Source organism: Schistosoma haematobium, chromosome 1 (assembly GCF_000699445.3).
Source record: "Schistosoma haematobium chromosome 1, whole genome shotgun sequence".
NCBI classification, from domain to species: Eukaryota; Metazoa; Platyhelminthes; class Trematoda; order Strigeidida; family Schistosomatidae; genus Schistosoma; species Schistosoma haematobium.
The window spans coordinates 2,552,037-2,571,785 of NC_067196.1; the positions used below are offsets into that span (position 1 = coordinate 2,552,037).

General features: G+C 37.8%; 2 protein-coding genes across 2 annotated transcripts in view; one reads left to right on the top strand and one right to left on the bottom strand.

Annotated features, from left to right (window-relative positions):
• AHCTF1_1 (Protein ELYS) overlaps positions 1 to 6,737 on the top strand; it is a 63,890-nt gene extending 57,153 nt beyond the window's left edge. Inside the window, exons 22-23 of the mRNA XM_051210835.1 lie at positions 2,179 to 2,420; positions 4,773 to 6,737. Of these exons, the coding sequence (XP_051072911.1) occupies positions 2,179 to 2,420; positions 4,773 to 5,217 (687 nt within the window). The 3' untranslated portion in view covers positions 5,218 to 6,737. The remainder of the gene's footprint in view (positions 1 to 2,178; positions 2,421 to 4,772) is intronic.
• Positions 6,738 to 7,832: 1,095 nt separating this feature from the next.
• DNALI1 (Axonemal dynein light intermediate polypeptide 1) lies at positions 7,833 to 12,733 on the bottom strand. The gene is made up of 7 exons (XM_012939230.3): positions 12,571 to 12,733; positions 12,243 to 12,398; positions 12,067 to 12,206; positions 11,871 to 12,033; positions 11,648 to 11,833; positions 9,480 to 9,644; positions 7,833 to 8,683 (listed from the first exon to the last, which is right to left on the bottom strand). Exons 2-7 carry the CDS (start codon positions 12,321 to 12,323, stop codon positions 8,648 to 8,650), a joined length of 771 nt encoding a protein of 256 aa, XP_012794684.1. The 5' UTR covers positions 12,324 to 12,398; positions 12,571 to 12,733; the 3' UTR covers positions 7,833 to 8,647.
• Positions 12,734 to 19,749: the final 7,016 nt, after the last annotated feature.

The following is a 19,749-nucleotide window of genomic DNA, read 5'->3' on the forward strand; positions in this document are numbered from 1 at the left end:
TACCACTGTTGGATTTGAATCGGCAATTGTATCTTTGTGCTAATGTGGTATGGCAACTTGAACTGATGTACGTACGTACGTACGTACGAATTTCTACGTTGTTACTGACTGACTGATCTAGATATTTCAACAAGTTATCTGTTTTTTTTTTGGTTTGTTTTAATACACTTACTTACTTACTTACTTACACCTGTTACTCCTCGTGAAGGAGCATAGGTCGCTCACCAGCATTCTCCATCCAACCCTGTCCTGGGCAATCCTTTCCAGCTCCTTCCAGTTGTAATTCATCCTTTTCATATCTGCTTCTATTATCCGACGTAATGTGTTCTTTGGCCTTCCTCTTTTCCGCTTCCCTTCAGGATTCCAAGTTAGAGCTTGCCTCGTGATGCAGTTTGACGATTTGCGTAATGTATGTCCTATCCATTTCCATCGTCTTTTCCTAATTTCCTCTTCAGCTGGAAGTTGGTTTGTTCTCTCCCACAGAAGGCTATTGCTGATGGTATCCGGCCAATGGATGTTGAGTATCTTGCGTAGACAGCTATTTATAAATACTTGTACTTTCTTGATTGTGGTTGTTGTAGTTCTCCAAGTTTCAGCTCCATACAGTAGAATTGCCTTGACGTTCGTATTGAAGATTCTCACTTTGATACATCATTATATCAATTAATTGCATCACCTGTTCAGGTGTGTTTGTGAAAAGTTTATGACTTTTCGTTGTATACGTTAGGAAAGAACACTGTTAGAGATATCGTAGCTGCTGGCAATGTACATTGAAAAGAAGTTACATTATTTAAATATCGATTCCTGAATTGCCTACATCTAATGGGCGATCATTCAAGATTTTTCGAGAAATAAACAATGGAAACTTGTTAAAATACTTTTCACTGAGAATTCTATGTTATTCCAAAAATGTAATATTGAATAAAGCTGATAATAATATTAATAATAACAATAATAATTTTTATTCAGTTATTCATTGTATAGATGATATATTCTGTATTTATATGAGTGTTGAAATAATAATATCGTCCAGATGTTAGATGACTCAGTCAGTCAGCAGCAACGTAGAACTTTGTACGTACGTACGTACGTACATTAATTCAAGTTGCCATACCACATTAGCACACTGATACTATTGTCTATTCAAATCTAACAGTGGTAGAGGTAGTACGAGTATAAGCAGTAATCGGAAACATTAGGGTTTGAAGATGTTATTCAAAGAGTATAATCCAGTGAAATAAATTTGGAAAGAGAAAAAAAGAAAGGGACATGAAGAATTGAGAAGATTAGAATTTGGGAGAACACAAAGAGTGGATGCACTTGCGGCATTTGCGTCATTCAAAGTCTTTTTTTATTATTTTATTATTACCACATAGATATTGGTACAAGGAGGCACCAAATCCATATGTGCCACACAAATCTCATTTGATATGTGAGGGCTGTGATACTGCCCGGGTGCGCAAACCGAAACAGGTGGTTTTCTTAGATGGCCACATCCAGAGCCTTCGACCCGAAGGTCTGACCCACAAGGCAGTGGAGCATCGTAAGGAGATGCAGTTCCATGGTAGCCGTTGATCAACGATTGGTTCATACGCCATTTGTTCCCGCAGGATACTGGAGCCAGTCCATGTGCACCATTGGTTTGGGATCCGATTAAGGCGCCGGACATTCGCTTTTCGTCCTCTCATTTTCGTAAACAATACCCATGGTGCGAGAAGGCAGTGAGTAGGACTTCTCTTGTAGAGGCTATATACGCGTGGCCATGTGAGAGCGTTTGGAGAGGGAGAGCGAACTTCCTCCACTCTTGGCCGTACCAGGGCATTTTGGGGCCAAAGTCTCTGACCATTGGTTGTTATCGTCTTGCGGATCCCAACCAGATAGTCTACACCTAACAACATGTTAGATGATTAAAGTTTCTAATATCAAATCATTGAGCTTGTTGACTACTATCAAAGACGATCACACTATACAAACTAATTATTTCTCGATTGTGTTATTTGTCTAATTGATTTATAAACTACTCAAATCGAACCAGTAGTAGTACAGTTGCGCGACACATTAGAAAATTCGGGTATCATTAAATTGTTTCAGTGTTCATATTCATTTGTTTCTCTTCTTTTTTTTTGAATTCTCTTCTAGTAATTTTGTTTTGTTTTATTTTTCTCCTCCTTGAAATAGCCAACCTTTAATAAATCTATGGAAAAGAATGAATTTCTGTTTTCAGCACCATTAGTAAATAAAACAATTAAACATAATCAATCCATAGATAATAATATTCACAAAGTTTCAATCTTACCAATCTCAATGGATGAATCAAATCAATCCTCTTCTACTTCTACTACTACTACTACTAACAATAATAATAATGATTTTGATGAGAGTACTATAAATTGTGATCAAATGAATACGGCGAAGACCACGTAAGATTTCTTCGTATAAAGATAGTAATTAATTATCAGTATAAGGTTGTGAAGATTATTATGTTTTTGATTAAGATCATGAATCGATTGATGTTAGACCACTATTGAAAACCTGGAAGCATTGAACGGCTGTTTCGTTCTACCGTGGGACTTCTCAGCAGTGCGCATCCACGACCATGAAAGATGATCGAGCAATTTCGCGGACTGGTTGAGGTGTCAGACATTAACACCATTGAATGCCGACTCAGTAGTCTAGGGGCTACGCGTTCGCACGCGAGTTTGAAGGCCTTGGGTTCAAATCTCGCGAACGGAATCATGGATTTGCACAACTAAGGAGTCCCACAATAGGACGAATCGGCTGTCCAAGTTTCTCTTGGTGGTCTAACATCAATCAACCAATGTTTTGAAGGCTCACAAATCCATCACGTGAATGTGATTTTGTGGGAAACCGCGGCTTCACAGGTCTTTGCATGTATCTTGGTATCGTAAGAAAAACAAGAAAGGATTTTTGAAGTTTTTAATTACCGTGGATGTTCATAGTCTACATGCATACTAGGTAATACATGGACTTTCATCCGAGTATTCCTTGATATACATACAGGTATACCTACCCTTGTGAGCAAATATACGTTGCATGCATGGCGGTAACACAGGTTTTATCCCATGCATCCCATAGCATACATATAGGTATATTCACCCATTTGGGAGAGAAATTGTTCACCGCTCCCTTAGGGACGTATTTGCTACAACAGACTTTCTTACGCATTACATACCTATCATCCAATCTATAGATACCACCCCAGTACTTCCTAACACCACGCATAAGCATGCTCTCAGGTAAGGTTGTTGGTCGCCTCTTCCTAGTATTTGCTACCATATAATTTTATTATGTCTTCGACCTGATAGAATAGGCCACTGATTTTATTAGACATAGGACAGACAATATTTCAGCTAGCGTTTCCTTTGTACGACACCACACACTCTTTACATATGCCTATATTCATGAACTACATAGGCCCGAGGACTTCTGTAATTCTCGTACATAAGCATACACGTCAGGTGGCCCGGTGCGGTTTAGTAAGTCTCGAGTTGGAACCCGAGTAAATGAAGGGTGTCACAAAGTGGGTGATCAGTCCTATATCCATCGACTGCCTATGTTGGCCTGCAAGGTTGCCTATACTACCCAGCAGCGCCGCGAGGAGGCCTTAGGTCGGATTTTGCTGCCACAGGTAAATAGAAGGGAGTAAATAACAGAGTGCATTTGTTTTTCAATTTTAACTCTATATATCGTCTATACTGATGAAAAAGAGTGAAGTAGTAGAGAATGCTGGTCACCTTACTTATCTCTTTGAAATGTCATTATCATTAGCTTCAGAAAGGTCGCTTAACTTTTGCAAATTAAAGCCATTTGTTGGGTAAACAAAATTTCCATCTGGCGACAAACGGAAGAGTACACTGTACAACAACTGTGACATATGAACTATGGAAGTGTAAAACTTTTGTAGGTTTCAGGTATTTTGATCATACCATATATCATGAAACAATCGAATAAACTATTTCCGAATCAAACATTTTGAGCATATCTAACGGCTACATAATTTAGTCCATCAGTTATTAACTTCATAATGAGTACAGTGATCTTGAATACTATTAGAGGTAAGAGGGCGATTATCATTTCCCAGTTGCCCACACCGTCGAAGGGTTCTTCTCGACGCGCCTGAAAATAAAAACTGTATTACAGGTGGTTTTAGTGACCTGAGAGTGTGACCGCAGTGCTCAGGGGATAACTGCTTGAGGTCGGTCACACATGACCTTTTTGTGAATAATTTTCGTGTTAGCTCCGTACATGTTGAGACCTTACCGCCGGAGACGGATATTCGTGGGATAAGGCGAGGTGTGCATTTCTAAGGTCGACCTTTTCTAACCCCACCCCTCCTTGTGGGAAGGCAGTCTTGCTGTTATGCTGGTTGTCCGAAGGAAACACCTTACTACCGTCACACCTCTGTACAGTCAGCAGTATGACTTCGCTCTCGGACCTTAGGTTTGTTGCTTTCCGTCTTACCGTTCTTCAACCGACCTATTTGACATGGTAGGACGTTGAGGAACGATTTTTCCAGCCAGTATAGCTCGATTGGTTCATCACGATCGGAAAGTCCGACTACCACGTCAAGGTAGCAACAACGGTCAGGATAGATTCATGAACTAATGCTATAGTTTGATTTAGTCATCCCTATTTGATCCCTTTCTCCTTTTCTATGGAGTTTATCTCTATTCGACCAATATCTATTAAAATAGTACTTTACTGTAAAATGTTTACACTTATTTTGATGTATTTGAATTTCATTTTGACAGATACTTAATTGAGCTTGACAATACAACTTCTCTTACTAAAACCCCAATTTTCACACCTACAAAATTACAAAATCCAATGGTTGTTTTAGATCAATTTCATACTAAAGAAACTACTTATCAGTTAACTAATAATGATGTTGATAATAAAGAAGATACTACTCCAAAAGTTACAGTAAAATCACGCAAAACACGTGATCAACATCCTCATCATAAAATCTCTACTCATTCTTCACAACAAACAACAGAATCTATTATTGATCATTTAGATCGTCTTCATCAAGAAGATAATTATCATCATTATCATCATCCATATCAACCAATTGATATGGATGATAATGATGATAATTCATCTGTAACAAGTTCTATGACTGATTCATCAGAAACTGTACGTCGATCAACTAGACGTGTTAGACCACCGAAACGTTATGATTCTTCAGCTGTTTAGTAATCACTTAATACTATACATTGTAATCATATACTATGAAACTGGGGTTTTTTTTGGGGGGGATCTTTGTAAAAGAAAAAGTAAGACAATATGTTTTTGTGAAGTTTTGTTTTAACCGTTCAATGTTGAAGGGGGAAAATATTGATTATTTGTTACCTTATGTGTTTTTATATGTAATCCATATTCATTGGAACATGTAAATTGGATAGAAGTGTATTGTACTGTGCATTTTGTTGTACAGTGTAATTTTTGTTTGTTTTTAAATTAAAATGAATTTATTCTTAAGAAAATTGTTTAAATGGATTAGAATGTTTGGATTGCTTCGTCTATTGTTGAATAGTTGTTGATTTCATGAAAATCAGTATGATCGATCATTGTGTCATTTCTCTTTGTGGAACCAGCTATGTTAAGTGGTTTGTAACGGTCTATCAAATAAACGACGGGTTTATTGCGCAGCAATTCATTCCGTCCTACTTTATGGCAGTGAAATATAGCCGGTTAGAGTAGATGTTCGTAGGTTACTAGTATTCGAAGCATTGCTCGTATATTCTGGGTCCATCGAGTAAGTAAGGCAGTTGTTAGGAAATGGGTACTAGGTAAGGATGACAAATCAATTGACGAAGTAGTGAAACGTCATCAGTTGCGATGGCTGGGACACGTGTTACGTATGCCCAACCACCAACTACCCCGACGTGCGATGTTTTATGGTGTATTAGGAGGTTGGAAGAAAGCTAGGGGTGGCCAGACCAAAACATGTTACAAATCCATGATGTCATTGACAAGTGGACTGAGCAATGTTGGTAGGTGTAGACTATCTGGTTGAGATCCGCGAGACGATAACAACCGAGGGTTAGAGACCTTGAATGACATGGCTCAAAATCGTTTGCAGTGGTGAGTGCAGGTGCATCCATTCTTTGTGTTCTCCCAAATTCTAGTCTTCTCAATTCTTCATGTCCCTTTCTTTTTTTTCTCTTTCCAAATTTATTTCACTGGATTATACTCCTTGAATAACATCTTCAAACCCTAATGTTTCCGATTACTGCTTATACTCTTACTACCTCTACCACTGTTAGATTTGAATAGACAATAGTATCAGTGTGCTAATGTGGTATGGCAACTTGAATTAATGTACGTACGTACGTACGTACGAATTTCTACGTTGTTACTGACTGATTTAGCTGGTATATGAGTAAGTTGTAAGAAAGCCGGTAAAGAAGACAAAACAATACATAGTATCAATCAATAAAGTCATTGAATGTTAGTCTGAACCATTTTGGTAAATGAAAACTATCTAGTTATACAGTTAACGCGGTTATTGTGGCTAGTAGTTGAAGACTTTAGGTGATATGACTCAGTATTGGTCATAATGTCTTAGATCCATCCGTTCTTCATTTTCCGCTTGATGCTAGTTTCCAGTGTTCTTACATACATATCTTTCCATTCTGTCTTCTCGAATCACATTGTCAATGAGGGTTGTGAGAAATAATTATAAATTTTCACAGATTGAAATCATGAGTCAGTTGAAGTTAGACCACCATTGAAAACCTGGAAGCACTGGACGACCGTTTCGTCCTAGTATGGGACTCCTCAGCAGTGCGCATCCACGATCCCGCACCACGCGTGGCTCGAACCCAGGACCTACTGGCTTCGCGCGCGAGCACTAAACCATTAGACCACTGAGCCGGCATCCAACGGTGTTAATGTCTAACTTCAACCAATCCACGAAGTTGCGCCACCATATACCATTGTCTTCAGTGAGCTGATATCTCACAACAGACCTGGTTGTACTCCACTGGTAACGGCTTCCCACTAGAACTCCAGGAGTATTTCTTGAAGTCAGTCACTAGTGAGCAGATGATTATTATCAGAAGGGGTTTGTGGAGATCTAATGGTTAAGTGCTCGCGCGCGAAGCCAGTAGGTCCTGGGTTCGAGCCACGCGTGGTGCGGGATCGTGGATGCGCACTGCTGAGGAGTCCCATACTAGGACGAAACGGCCGTCCAGTGCTTCCAGGTTTTCAATGGTGGTCTAGCTTCAACTGACTCATGATTTCAATCTGTGAAAATTTCTAAAAATCTCCACAAACCCCTTCTGAAAATAATTATAAGTAAAATCGTTTTCTAAGCTTAATTCATCCAGTCAAAGAAGATATAATCGTGTTACAAATATTTTTATGGGTGCAAAGACGGAGTGTTAGCTCGAATTCCTATACTTTCTGTTATATATAAGGGACGAGAAAGAACCCAATAAGGACAATTATTAAGTATGTGGTATATTACTGTAAAAGATTTAGTTCTGTCTACTTCGTGACCACTACCGATTAAGTGTGATAGAATTGAACTGAGTTCTGACCATACCATTTCCCCAACTACGAGATGTTTTAACTAACTCCGTTCAGTTTCATGTCACTATGCTCGTTACAGCTCTCTGCATAGCATCATCTGAAGTCTTAGATGCATGTGAATGTAACAAGATTAGTTAACTTATCCCTTAATTGAGGAGATGATAAATAGAGGACATAAAAGTTCTTCACTGCTTGAGTTGGTCTATCAAGTAGGAAGTTTTTTAATGTTTAAATAAGAATTATGAATTTTGACAATATGCAAGACATCAATACTACGTAGTCACATTTACATCTATATGTTAGTTTCATTGTCCAAATGCCCTGGTACGGCCGAGAGTGAGGAGGGTCAGCTCTCTCTCTCGACATGCTCTCATATGGTCATGTGCATACAGCCGCTGCCACAAAAGTCCGACTCACGGTTGGCATGTTGTTTACGAAACCGAAACCGGGATGTTGGATACGGAGGATTCACCTGGAGGAGTTGGAAAACCCCGATTTCAAACTAATGGTGCACATGGGCTCCAGTATCCTGAAGGAACAAATGGCGTATGAACCAATCGTTGATCAACGGCTACCATGGAACTGCATCTCCTTACGTTGTTACACTGCCTTGTGGATCAGACCTTTATGTCGTAGGCTCCGAGTGCGGCCCCCTAAGAAAACCACCTACTTCGGTTAAGGCACCCGGGCAGTATCACAGCCCTCACACATATCAAATGAGATCTGTGTGGCGCATATGGATTTGGTGCCTCCTTGTACCAATATCTATGTGTTAAAATAAATAATAAATAAACTATCAAACATGATTTCTTTTTGTTCAGTTCTGTTTTTATTCAATGTACGTCGTCTGATATGGTAAATAACGACGTAGGCTATTATACCTAATCAGAAAATAAACCATACTATTTCAGTCATAATGGAAAGTTTGGTATTCACAATATGATAGTTGAAACCTTCATATGGTACAATAATATATTCTAGTTGCCTAGATTGGATACCATACATTTTATAACAGAAATTACTGTCTTAAAATAAGAAATGGAGACAAAATCGTGTATGGAGTTATTTAGCAATAATGGAATAACAATTATTTTTTCGGATTCATAATTCCATCCAATTGAGCCTAAAAATTGAAAAAAATAGATTGATAGGCTACATTTAAACCACCATATGAGAAGTGTTTTTATCAAACAGATGAAATACAAAATATGATCCACATTGTGGTATATAAATCAAATAACAATGCTTCTTGGACAAGAACATGTTCATTATTTAAATCCTTGAAATCGAATTCACTAAGGGTTACTATGATATGTACTACTGGTGTTGATAGATAGAAGTTGTATGTATCATCAATCAAAAGTAAAACATCTGGTACTAGACAGTTAAGAAGATCGAAAAGAAGAGAACGAGAACAAAGAGTACTTGGTATGGAAACGAGGGAACAATCAACTTTGAGACAACTAACTGATATTTTGCAAATTGAAGTATTTACTGTATGGTTCACAGATTTTACTAAAACATTCTGTAATGTTGTGTTCAAATACATTCGATTATCCCCACATGTGTTCTCGTTCTCTGTATTACTACTGTTAAATAAGCAAGTAAATGTATCAAATACTTGATAGGTAGCTGATGTATACGAGAATGAGAAAAGCCTAACAAATAGTGGAGCAATCCTTATCTAAATGTATATGAAATACATCGTGTTTCTTTCCATACTATTAACTACTAATCTATGTAGAGATGATGTTTGAACGAATTGAGTTGCTTTGATATAGTAGAGTAGAAACCTGATTATTATGTCTCAACAATAAATACTGTAAAGAATACATCATATTCCTTATTCATCATTTTGATAATCCATTAATAAAATGTAAAACAATGATTACATACATTGTCAATTTAGATTAACTAACCTTTAATTGTTGATTATTTCGTTTTAAAAATTGTATTTCATCTTGATGTTTCTTTTCTTCTAATTGTCTCTGTTCTACTGCACGTTTTTCAATCTGTTCACACTTTGTTTTTAATTCATATACTTGTCTTTCTAAATCTTTCTTCTCTTGTTCCAAATCACTAATCTATAAATAATATTAATCTAAAAATTATCAATGACCACAAATGCTTGTAATGAATTCCTGGGTATTTTCTTTACATATTATTAGTGATTTTAACTTTCTACTAAATTCTCAAGCAGAGAAAGACTTATAAGTATACTAGTTCTATTCTCCAAACAATATTTGACATCCACGTCTATCACTAATTATCTTCATGGAGATTTCACTTTGTTGTGAAGAATTTGGTGTCAATGTCGATTAAACTTTCGCAGGATCTAATGATACTGATTCACCATGTATAAGACCACAAGTATAGTAATGCTATTCACACCTTATTTAAAACTTCTGAAGTAATGACATACTAGGAAAGTATATTAATAAATGACAATATGTAGTATAGTAGTGTAAAAAAGCTAATGACAGTAGAGTTTAATAGCTCAGTTCAAGTAAAAGCTTTTGATATCTGCCATGATTGTTGATCGTGTTTAGTAAACGAAAGTGTTCCAAACTTTGAATCTATCAACAGATAACGAAGACTAGATGATCTATCTTGGACTGAGAACGAGCGAAACATATTGTGAATACAAACAGATTACTGAATATAGATTACTTATTTTAACTTCAAGACCACCTTTGTTTGATGTATTTTCAGTAGATAAAAGATTTGCTCAAAATAACCCGTATCTATTAAGTTCGCTTGAAAAATAAGCGTTTTTCAGTCAAGGATACTATCTAAAATACATAACAGTTAGACTGGATTTGCATCACGTAGTTTTTCATTTAATTTGGTTCACTACGCTCTGGGACTCATACATTAAGTGTCCTACATCAAAATGAAAATCGTATCATTAAACATTTGTTTAGCCACCGAACATCGAGCTTCAGTGGGTTTAGATTTTAAGATGAGCGTGAGTTTTTCAAATTATTCTCGGTGGTTGTAAGCAGCAATAACCTACAGAAAAGGAGAAACTTCAGGATCTTTTGGGCTTGATAATAGTACCCATTAGATAGGTACATTATAGAAATACTCACTTACGCCTGTTACGCTTTGTGGAGGAGCATGAGCCACCGAACTCTATCCTGAGTAATGGTTTCCAGTTGCTATTCATCCTTTTAATTTTTACTTCCAATTCTCGACACAGGGTGTTCTTTGGCCTACCTCTTTTCCGTTTCCCTTCAGAATTCCAAGTCAGCGTATGCTTCGTGATGCAGCTTGGTGATTTCCTAATTCCCTCATCAGCTAGAACCTGGTTTGTTCTCTCCCACAGTAGACTGTTGCTGGTAATATCCGATCAACGGATATTGAATATCTCGAGTAGACAACTATTTATAAATATTTACACCCTCTTGATGATGGTTGTAGTAGTTCTCCACGTTTCAGTTTCGTAAAGTCGGAATGTCTTGATGTTTGTGAACTAAGGTTATTGTTATCGTATCTATTCTTAAAGCTATAATTATTTCTAAGAAGTCAATTTAATGTGAGAAGAGATGCAAACACCACGTTCAGTCAGAAATAAGCAATACAGGACTCTAGATATGTGTTGTTAGGTCTAAGCTGCTACACCGCTTCAATACTTAGACTAAATTACAGAAGGCTTGAATGTCTACATCAGCTTGCGAAATTCACAGTAAAATGGGGTCCACGTACTACCGTAAGAATGTCAACCAAGTGTCTCGATGACAACTTCGAGTAGTTCGTGTTCCTGTGTATTTGTAGACCATGGAAATAAGACACCCTAGTTTGAAGCTTAAAATATGCTTCAATGAGTAGTTTCATGAAATACTTATTTTGTTATAAAACTACAACCAAGAATACAAATAGATAATTGAAATACGAGATTGTTATTTCCTAATTAATCAGTAAACAAATCTCTGATATTCGTGAAATTGATAAACTGATGCTAATTTGACTGAATTCACTGAACCATAAATATGTAGGTGGTTAACCACTGTTTCGATACAAACTTGTTTTAACCAAGACACACTATTTAAAAATATAGAGAAGTTTTAATATAAGTATATCTTACCATTCGTTCCATGTCTGCTTTCCCTTGTTCAGATTGAAGAGCTTTACGCATGCCGAATGCTATGCTTGATTCATAAAGTGTCTGGTATGCTGCTATTGTCATTCTTATCTCGTCACGGACGCGAAGGAGAAGCAAACCCCGTTCAGCGCAGTTAATAGTCACTTGTCTTATTAGTTCGTCAAATACCTGAGAAATATTCCATCTTAAAGAGCCTTTTTGTTACTTGATTGTATAGTTCTCTGCGGACTGGGCATATTCCAGTTTCTCTAGCTTGACGCTGTTGCAATCGTCTATCGAGCTCTTCCTGTAAATTAACAACGTCAAGTCGTGTTGCTGGTGTGCTGGAAGCACGTTGAATCCAAAGCTGACCGTTTTCACTCCACTCCCTTTACAATGTGATGAATAATTTTTAGATCTACCTAGGCGGAAGAATCGAATTCAATATTTCTTCTGTTTGTTGGTTGCTTTTAGCTTCAATTAAAGATGTCTTTCCTCTGGGTGAAACGCAAGGTTTGTTTGAAGAGTCTGTAACTGGATGAGTTCCCTTTAACGTAGGTGCCTAAAAAAAGTCTAAAACTTTCTATTTTTAAGCTACCCCGGGAGATTTTTTATCTGAATTTTTAGTAATAAGTAATGGATTGTCATATTTTATCAAAGAAACATTCAGTGGCATCATGTTCCTATTTGTCTGTGTCTATTCGTAAGGTACTTTGTATGTCGAGGAAATGTGCAGAATTTTATGTGACAACAGCTGTAATATATAAGAAAAGAGAAAGAGCTAGCCCATGACTCAGTGAGCACGCAGAGAAAACTTAAATTTAATAAGCAAAGCTATATATGGCAATCATCAATATTATAGAAATAATACCAAGACAATTTTTATTCAGAATTTAATGTGCTAACAAGAAACGACGAGAGCTTACTAATTTATGATAAAGTCAAAAGTGGAGTTATGGAAACGCTACATTCGAATGGTTAAAACAATTTTCAATGCAGTATACGTACAGTACATTGACAAAACGAGGCTACTTATTATCCAAACAGAAAGCGTAATTTGTATGCATAAGAACCAATAACAAATAGCAATGTGATTGTAAAGGTTAAATAAGTTTGAGTAAAAAAAACAGAAATGTATTTTGTAATACTGCGAAAGAAAAATAAATTTTGATATTACTAACACAGTTAAGGTAGTAAAGTAAAGTGCCTGTGCTCAGATGAATCTGAAATCAGCAAGTATACCAGAAATGCTAACGATGGCGATTGAAGTTCGACTGCAACAGAATAACAACAATAATATTAATACAACAGACTAATATCATTAGGTTTGCTACTTGATATCATAGTACCGTTCTGGATATCTAGTAATGTTCAGTTGATGATAGTCTAGACTTTTGACTACACTAATTCTAGTAGGTTTGGTAGTCAATTGTGGATGTGTACATCTTACAATTTGATTGAGTGCGCTTGTCTCAGAAGAGTAAGATTTCTTGATACCAACAGCTGTCACATTACCAGGTAAGAAACTGGATTGTTGCAATGTAAAGATAGTAAAGTAATAATTTGAGTGCGAAGAGAAGACGACGGCTCCAAGGAGGAATAACTAATTGGTAATGTGTAAGAAGACGGAGTCGGAAGGATGAGAGGGGAAACGGAGATGATAACAAGGGAAATAGAAAGTGGTCACTGATGTATGGTAATGATAACCGCGGCAAGTTGTAAGACATGCATCAGACACAGCTGGTCGAAGAGGGAGATGGTAATGCATGGGCGAGTGCTTGCCAAGTCTCCTCTAAAAGCCATGTACTGAGGGGGTGATAGTCACTTCGGATGGGAAAGCACTCCAAATGAGGGCGACTAATAATGATAAAAAATGAGAGCGTATCTGGGTGTTTGCTCTTTGATGTGCAATCTTCCGAGGGTTGCCTCAAGGGGCTAAATGACGATGTTATGGTAGTGTGTTTGCTAGCATCTTCCATTCCTCTCCTATCTCATGGCGTCATACACATATTCAGTCAGTTCTGTACTTCCAATAGCTGCAACAAGTCTCTCATTAAATCACTCGGAAGGGGTTATATTCTGCTTGCTGAGGCTTTGTGGTAGTGTTCAAGTCTCCAAACAGAAGTATTAGGTTAGAACCCAGATGATGTAGCTCTAGCATCCCCTGTATTATCCCATTTTCTGGGAGTTAGAAGATGTGGGGGCCGACATTCAAGTACTATCCGCCGTTCTCATCAAAGCAACATCGGTATAATTCTGTCACTTCAGTTATTTAAGCACTGTGTTATCATAGCTTTGAGGTGACTGTTAATGTATATCGCCGCTTCATCCGTTTTGTGTACCTCATCGTATCTGGGAGTTGTCATGCCTTGAATGCTCACTTCTTCCTCCATGATTTCGAGCGATAGAGGAGTTCTAAATAGGACTGTATCATTGGCCATTTATTCTTGAAACACCGACCAGCGACAATCCGTAAGACGTTAAGCGAGAACACCAAGACTGTTACAAGTGGAGGTCTATTCACCTCGAAGACATGACAACAACTGTAGTGGAGAATACACCCAATTCTATATTGATTTGTACACCCATTTGATTTTTGATTACGAAAAAGTTACATGTATAAAAAAATTCTCCGAAATGTAACAAAACCACATACCACATTTCACGCTGAAAGTAGTTCACGTTAATTCAATGAAAAAAATGCAACATTTAGAATAAGCATCACGCCGAAATTAACATATATATTAAATTGAAAAATCATCATATAGAAATGAAAAATTATTATCAAACAAGTATAGCAATGAGTTAAAAATATAACGTCGTCACTTAGTACTGACACATCACCTCGCTATTTTTAAAGGATTATAAGAAAGGTTTTCCAACGATTTCCCCCCGCCATCTCACAAAACTACGAACGTTTTGAAGGAGAAAAATGCTCATGATTGGACATATTACTCGTACATGTAGTTACAGTGTAAATACTGATGGCAAAGCTATTACTGTGCATACTACCCAATAAAGAGGAAGTAAAATGTGAGACAATTTAAGGAACAGGTATGCCAGACGAATGTTTTGAAGAAAAAAAATAATAAATATAGGTGAACATGTGCTACATGACGTTAGTGAACACTTTACCGATGAAAATATGATCGATCTGGTTTTCCGTGAAGTGCTCCAAATATATCCATGTAACTTTGTGCATGCGTTTATGTCACCTATAACCATTTTGTTGAACGTATATAAATTTGCAAGTCTCTCTTCATTCTCTATCCTTTTTCCCAGTCCATGTCGTTTCATCAAATATTTACGCTCGGTGTTATTCATTCTCACTTTGGCGTTTAGGTCTCACATCAGGATGGCCAAGTGCTTTCCTTAGCACTTTGAAATTATTGATTGCAGTCTGTCGTCGTTGTTATAACACTGGACAATGTTATAGTGATTCTCCCCTCTTATTTTTGAATGATATTTTGGTGATCCTGTATCCATGACATTTTTATCCTATAGGTGTTTTACGCGCCTCTATAGACAGCATTAGAGGAACCTCCTGGTTGTGCGCAGCGTGTTCTTCGTAAACGGAGTAAAGCAGCAGCGCTTCCGAATCTATCCTTTATTGTCCAGCTTGGGTCCAATGTGTTCTACTGATTCCGAGCACCGCCAATTTATATCTTTCCGTCTTTGTAGCTATTTGACTGGCCTACCCGGACTTCTAAAATGTTCGGACGTTCCATGAACCTAAAGTATTATTTGCTTTGGTTATTATAAGGGAAATTAGCCTCATAGCTTCCTAAAGAACTAAGGTTCTCACTATGGACGTCATAGCCTTTCTAAATACAGATTCGTCAATTTCAAGCACTGAATTTGCATGGTTGATTCATAAAGATTAGGGTTATTAACCGCACAACCAGCCGTATGCAGTTGTCCGGCGTAGCGAGCGACAGTAGATCAAGAAAAGCTCTTGGTGGAGCTGATCGAATGGATTTGATAAAAGAATATTTTCATTACATACTTGTAGTACTTGAGGAAGATTTCGTCAAATAGTGAGAGATAAACATAAGTCCCATAATTGGCGAGTCCGTGGTAACATCAACTCCTAAAGTCACCATCCTCGAAGCTTAACATATGATAACTGAGAAGACTTACGTTGAACGCTCAACACATGGAAGACGTGAACATGGGAATATGTGGTTGGGACCCCGTGGTTCAGTAATACAGGTGTGGCCACCTTTTGCTTTCTTTGATGAATACATTATTCTGTCCCCAGCCCAAATGTGTTCTTTAGGGTTCACATAAAGTACACTACCTACTGTCATGGTAAAAAGAGTTAGTGTAGAAGATGATGTGACTTCTTTGTAAGATCTTGTGAACTAAATGGTCATATCATAGCGACTTCACAGTATAAGATTATTTTTATTATTCGGTCCATAAAGCGGTTCAGGGGAGATCTAAATTGAGCAAGCGTTCGACGTTACCGTATATCTGCTGGCAACCTATTCCAGAAGTTTGCATAACGTGTGACAAACAAAGTTAACTTTGATTTGCCTGATTTTCTCGATATCTTCAGCACAAAATCCTGATTTCGAAGGTTGGAACTACTACTTTTGGCAAATGCTAGAGTTTCATAACTTACCGTAGTTTTTTTGTGATATTTCGAAATTATAAAGTGAGGTTAAGTTTAACCCGTTTTGACCGCAACTGATGCGGTTTCCATGCTTTACACTTATGCTTATATGGTAGGTCGGACGTGAAAAATCTTGCAAAATGAAGTTGTATCTTCCCAATTTCTAGCCAGTCAACGAAACGCATGTAACTGAATATAGTTGGTAAGTATTTTAGTAGAGGCTGAACACATATCTTGTATGGTGTTATCTTCGATTCCCTCAAGTGAAAATTGCGGTTGACGAACCCAATAAGTCCGCTGACTTTAAGTATTTGGGGTTTAGCCCTTTCGGTGAATGAAAGACTTTTGGAGTAATACATTTCACCTTTTCCGGGTGCTTATTTGTGGGTTGGGTGTGTCGAAATACATGTACTCAGATTTTTTCGTGTTAAGAGAGAAGCCAGGCATCACATCGGTTTTTGAGTTGGTCCAGAGCTGTTTGTATCATACGGCTGACATTTAAACTGGGACGTGGGTGGAATAAACATACCACTTTAAGGTCGTTGGTAAATAGAAAGGTATAGCCATCTGTGAAGCCATTGAGTATGTCGTTAACCTATATGATGAACAATAGGGTTCCAATAACTGTTTATTATACAATAAATTATTCCGAGTGACATATTACTCATGACGTTTTGGAAATAAATCTTAGTAGTAACGTCGTTTGTGTTGTACTTGGAAGTGATGGAGGGGTTGTAACAGCTTAGGTTGCTTGGTTAAGAGTTGACCCCAAACAACCAAGTATATGCCAAAACAGTATTGTTCAAGTATTCATTCACTTCCTTGTTTTGTATAAGCGTTATATTCCCTATTATCCTATATTGAATGTTGAGAGCCTTTGTTTGTCTGAACAGATAATCCCACGCTCCACTGTGACCGCGCTAAGATCGAAATAAAGACCTATTCCTTGTTTTGTATAAGCGTTATAGGGTAACCTAAGTTAGGTGCTAATCATTAGGTGTGACTTTGATGTTAGCTGGTTGACCATGCCATTCCCGTCTAACTTGAGTAAGCTCTCAGTCATTCGACACAGATCATCGTTTTTGGTTATTTATTCTCTGAAGAAGTGACTTACACCAAGTCACAAAACGTCAGAAAATCCAATATTTTACTCATTGGGATATTACAAATATATTATTTTTATTTACAGATCGTCTACGTTAGTGATCTATATACTCAACAAAATGTTCTGTTGCTGACATAAAACAAGAGACTGTTTAGGCACCTGTCCCCAGTCATTGTGACCTGATGAGAGGTTATTCGTTTTACATATTCTTGTGAGTCTTTGCAGGCCAGACACATGGTCAACTGCACCTAGCTGACACGGAACCAAACCTCCATTCATGCCAACGAAACTGTTCAGATCTCCCGGACGTTTATGGTCTGATCCTGTTTCTATGATCTGAGTGCATTTTTGCGATAGTCTCTGTGAAACTTTAAACACTTGCGATGAGTTCTGCTATGACTGGTTCTTCTGACGACTAGTAGTTTTGTGCGTATTTTACCATACGGGGTCCAGTTAGAGAACTCCTTTCATCATTCTGTCTGTGGTATGTGCTAGGCGTGGCAAAGAAGTGTCTGGGACTTGATGAGTGTAGTATGTGAAAACTTGCGTCCATCCCTGTTTAAAGACTGCTTAATACGTAACTATTATTGTATGAGCAATATATAACGAGCCTAGGGCGCCGAAACCTTACAATTTACAGTCTCCACAAGGTTCTGGAATATTGTCATCATCGTTCGGCAATAAGATTCGAGAATTGGAAATCAGCCAGACACTCTATAGTTTAAGATAAAGTTAAGAAACAACATGAGGAGGTAGATCAGGATAACTGTCTTTTCCTTTCTTACGTTAATTGCCAGATTATGTGCATCTTTGCCATATTTGCCAGTGGTTGGGGTTTTAATAAACCTATTTCACTGAAGCATGTTAATACTACAAAAGCTTGTTAATGAACTATCATAGTTAAACATGAATATAGACGATCAGTCATTATGATCGATCGAGCCAGTACGCTGTGAGTACTAGTCAACATTACTGTTGAAATATTCAGAAAAATATACCAACAATTATCATGTTAAGTCTTATGGTGTCCTTGGACGTTAAATGGACATTCCCTATTGGTCAATATTTATTCCACTTGTTAAATATTGTACAAATATTGTTTTCTATTTTATGGTACGATGTGGTCTGTTTGGTTGGTATATAAACAGAGTATGTCTGAAATATAACGATTCATATCTCAGAGGCTGTGACTTGCGTTCTGGACTCAAGTGGCTGGGCTAGACAGGGGAGCGGGGCCAATCAGGACTCTAAGCTGCTCGTACGTGTTTTATGTGTCCGATCGATAAAATACGCTGCGCGTCTAATCTGCAGTCACAAGTCACAACAGTTACAATACGATAACACACGTATGTATTAATCAACAGACTAGTATAAAAATGGGTTAACATAGGTAAGACCCAGTCGATCAAGCTAAAGTGAATATGAGGATGGACGACAAGCTGCATTTCTTTAGTCAGTCTCACCAATGTGATATTACAAAGTGTATTTTGGTGCTTGTACACTTGTAGTAGCATTGGACCCTACCCACACAGTCCTCAAAGCTGAACAAGAGACAGTTGGGAGAATAGATATTTAATACTTAGCGCGGAGAAAAACGCAACAATGGAGAAGGCGGACAAGGCTGATAGGACTCAGCCTTGTGGGTGTGTTCACCCTTGTTTTACTTATCTCTTTTATTCATTTTGAATATATTGTCCTATCTCCAGCCTAAATTTGTTCTCCATCATATGTTGGTGATGTTACATTACGATAGAACGATTCAGTGTAGACAATGATGTGACTTACACTTGAGCTCTTATAGAATAAGTAGTCACATCATGACAGATCTACAATTTTAGGACTAGGTCTATTATTATGACAATACAAAAAGGAAGTAGACCACAATACTACGCACCGATCATGACATTATAGTGGTAGGCTTAATCTCGAAGTTGTAGATATGCCATGATGTGATTATCTAATCTATGAGATCCTAAGTGGAAGCGACATGACTGTTAGCACTTCTGAGAGATACATTCATTTCACAGATTGAAATCATCAGTCAATTGCATCTAAACCACCATGGAAAACCTGGGAGCAATAGACGGCCGTTTCGTCCTAGTATGGGACTCCTCAACCTGTGAAATTTCTAAAATATCCACAGACCCCTTCCGATAACAATAATCTGCTCTCTAGTGACTGGCTTCAGGAGATACTCCTGGAGTTTTAGTGAGAAGACGTTACCAATGGAGTTCAGCCAGGTCTGTTGTGAGATATCAGCTCACCGAAGACAATGGTGTTTGGTGGCGAAACTTCATGGGTTGGTTGAAATTAGACATTGACGCCGTTGGACGCTGTTCTAATGGTAAAGCTCTCGCGCCCGGGACTGATGGGTCCTGGGTT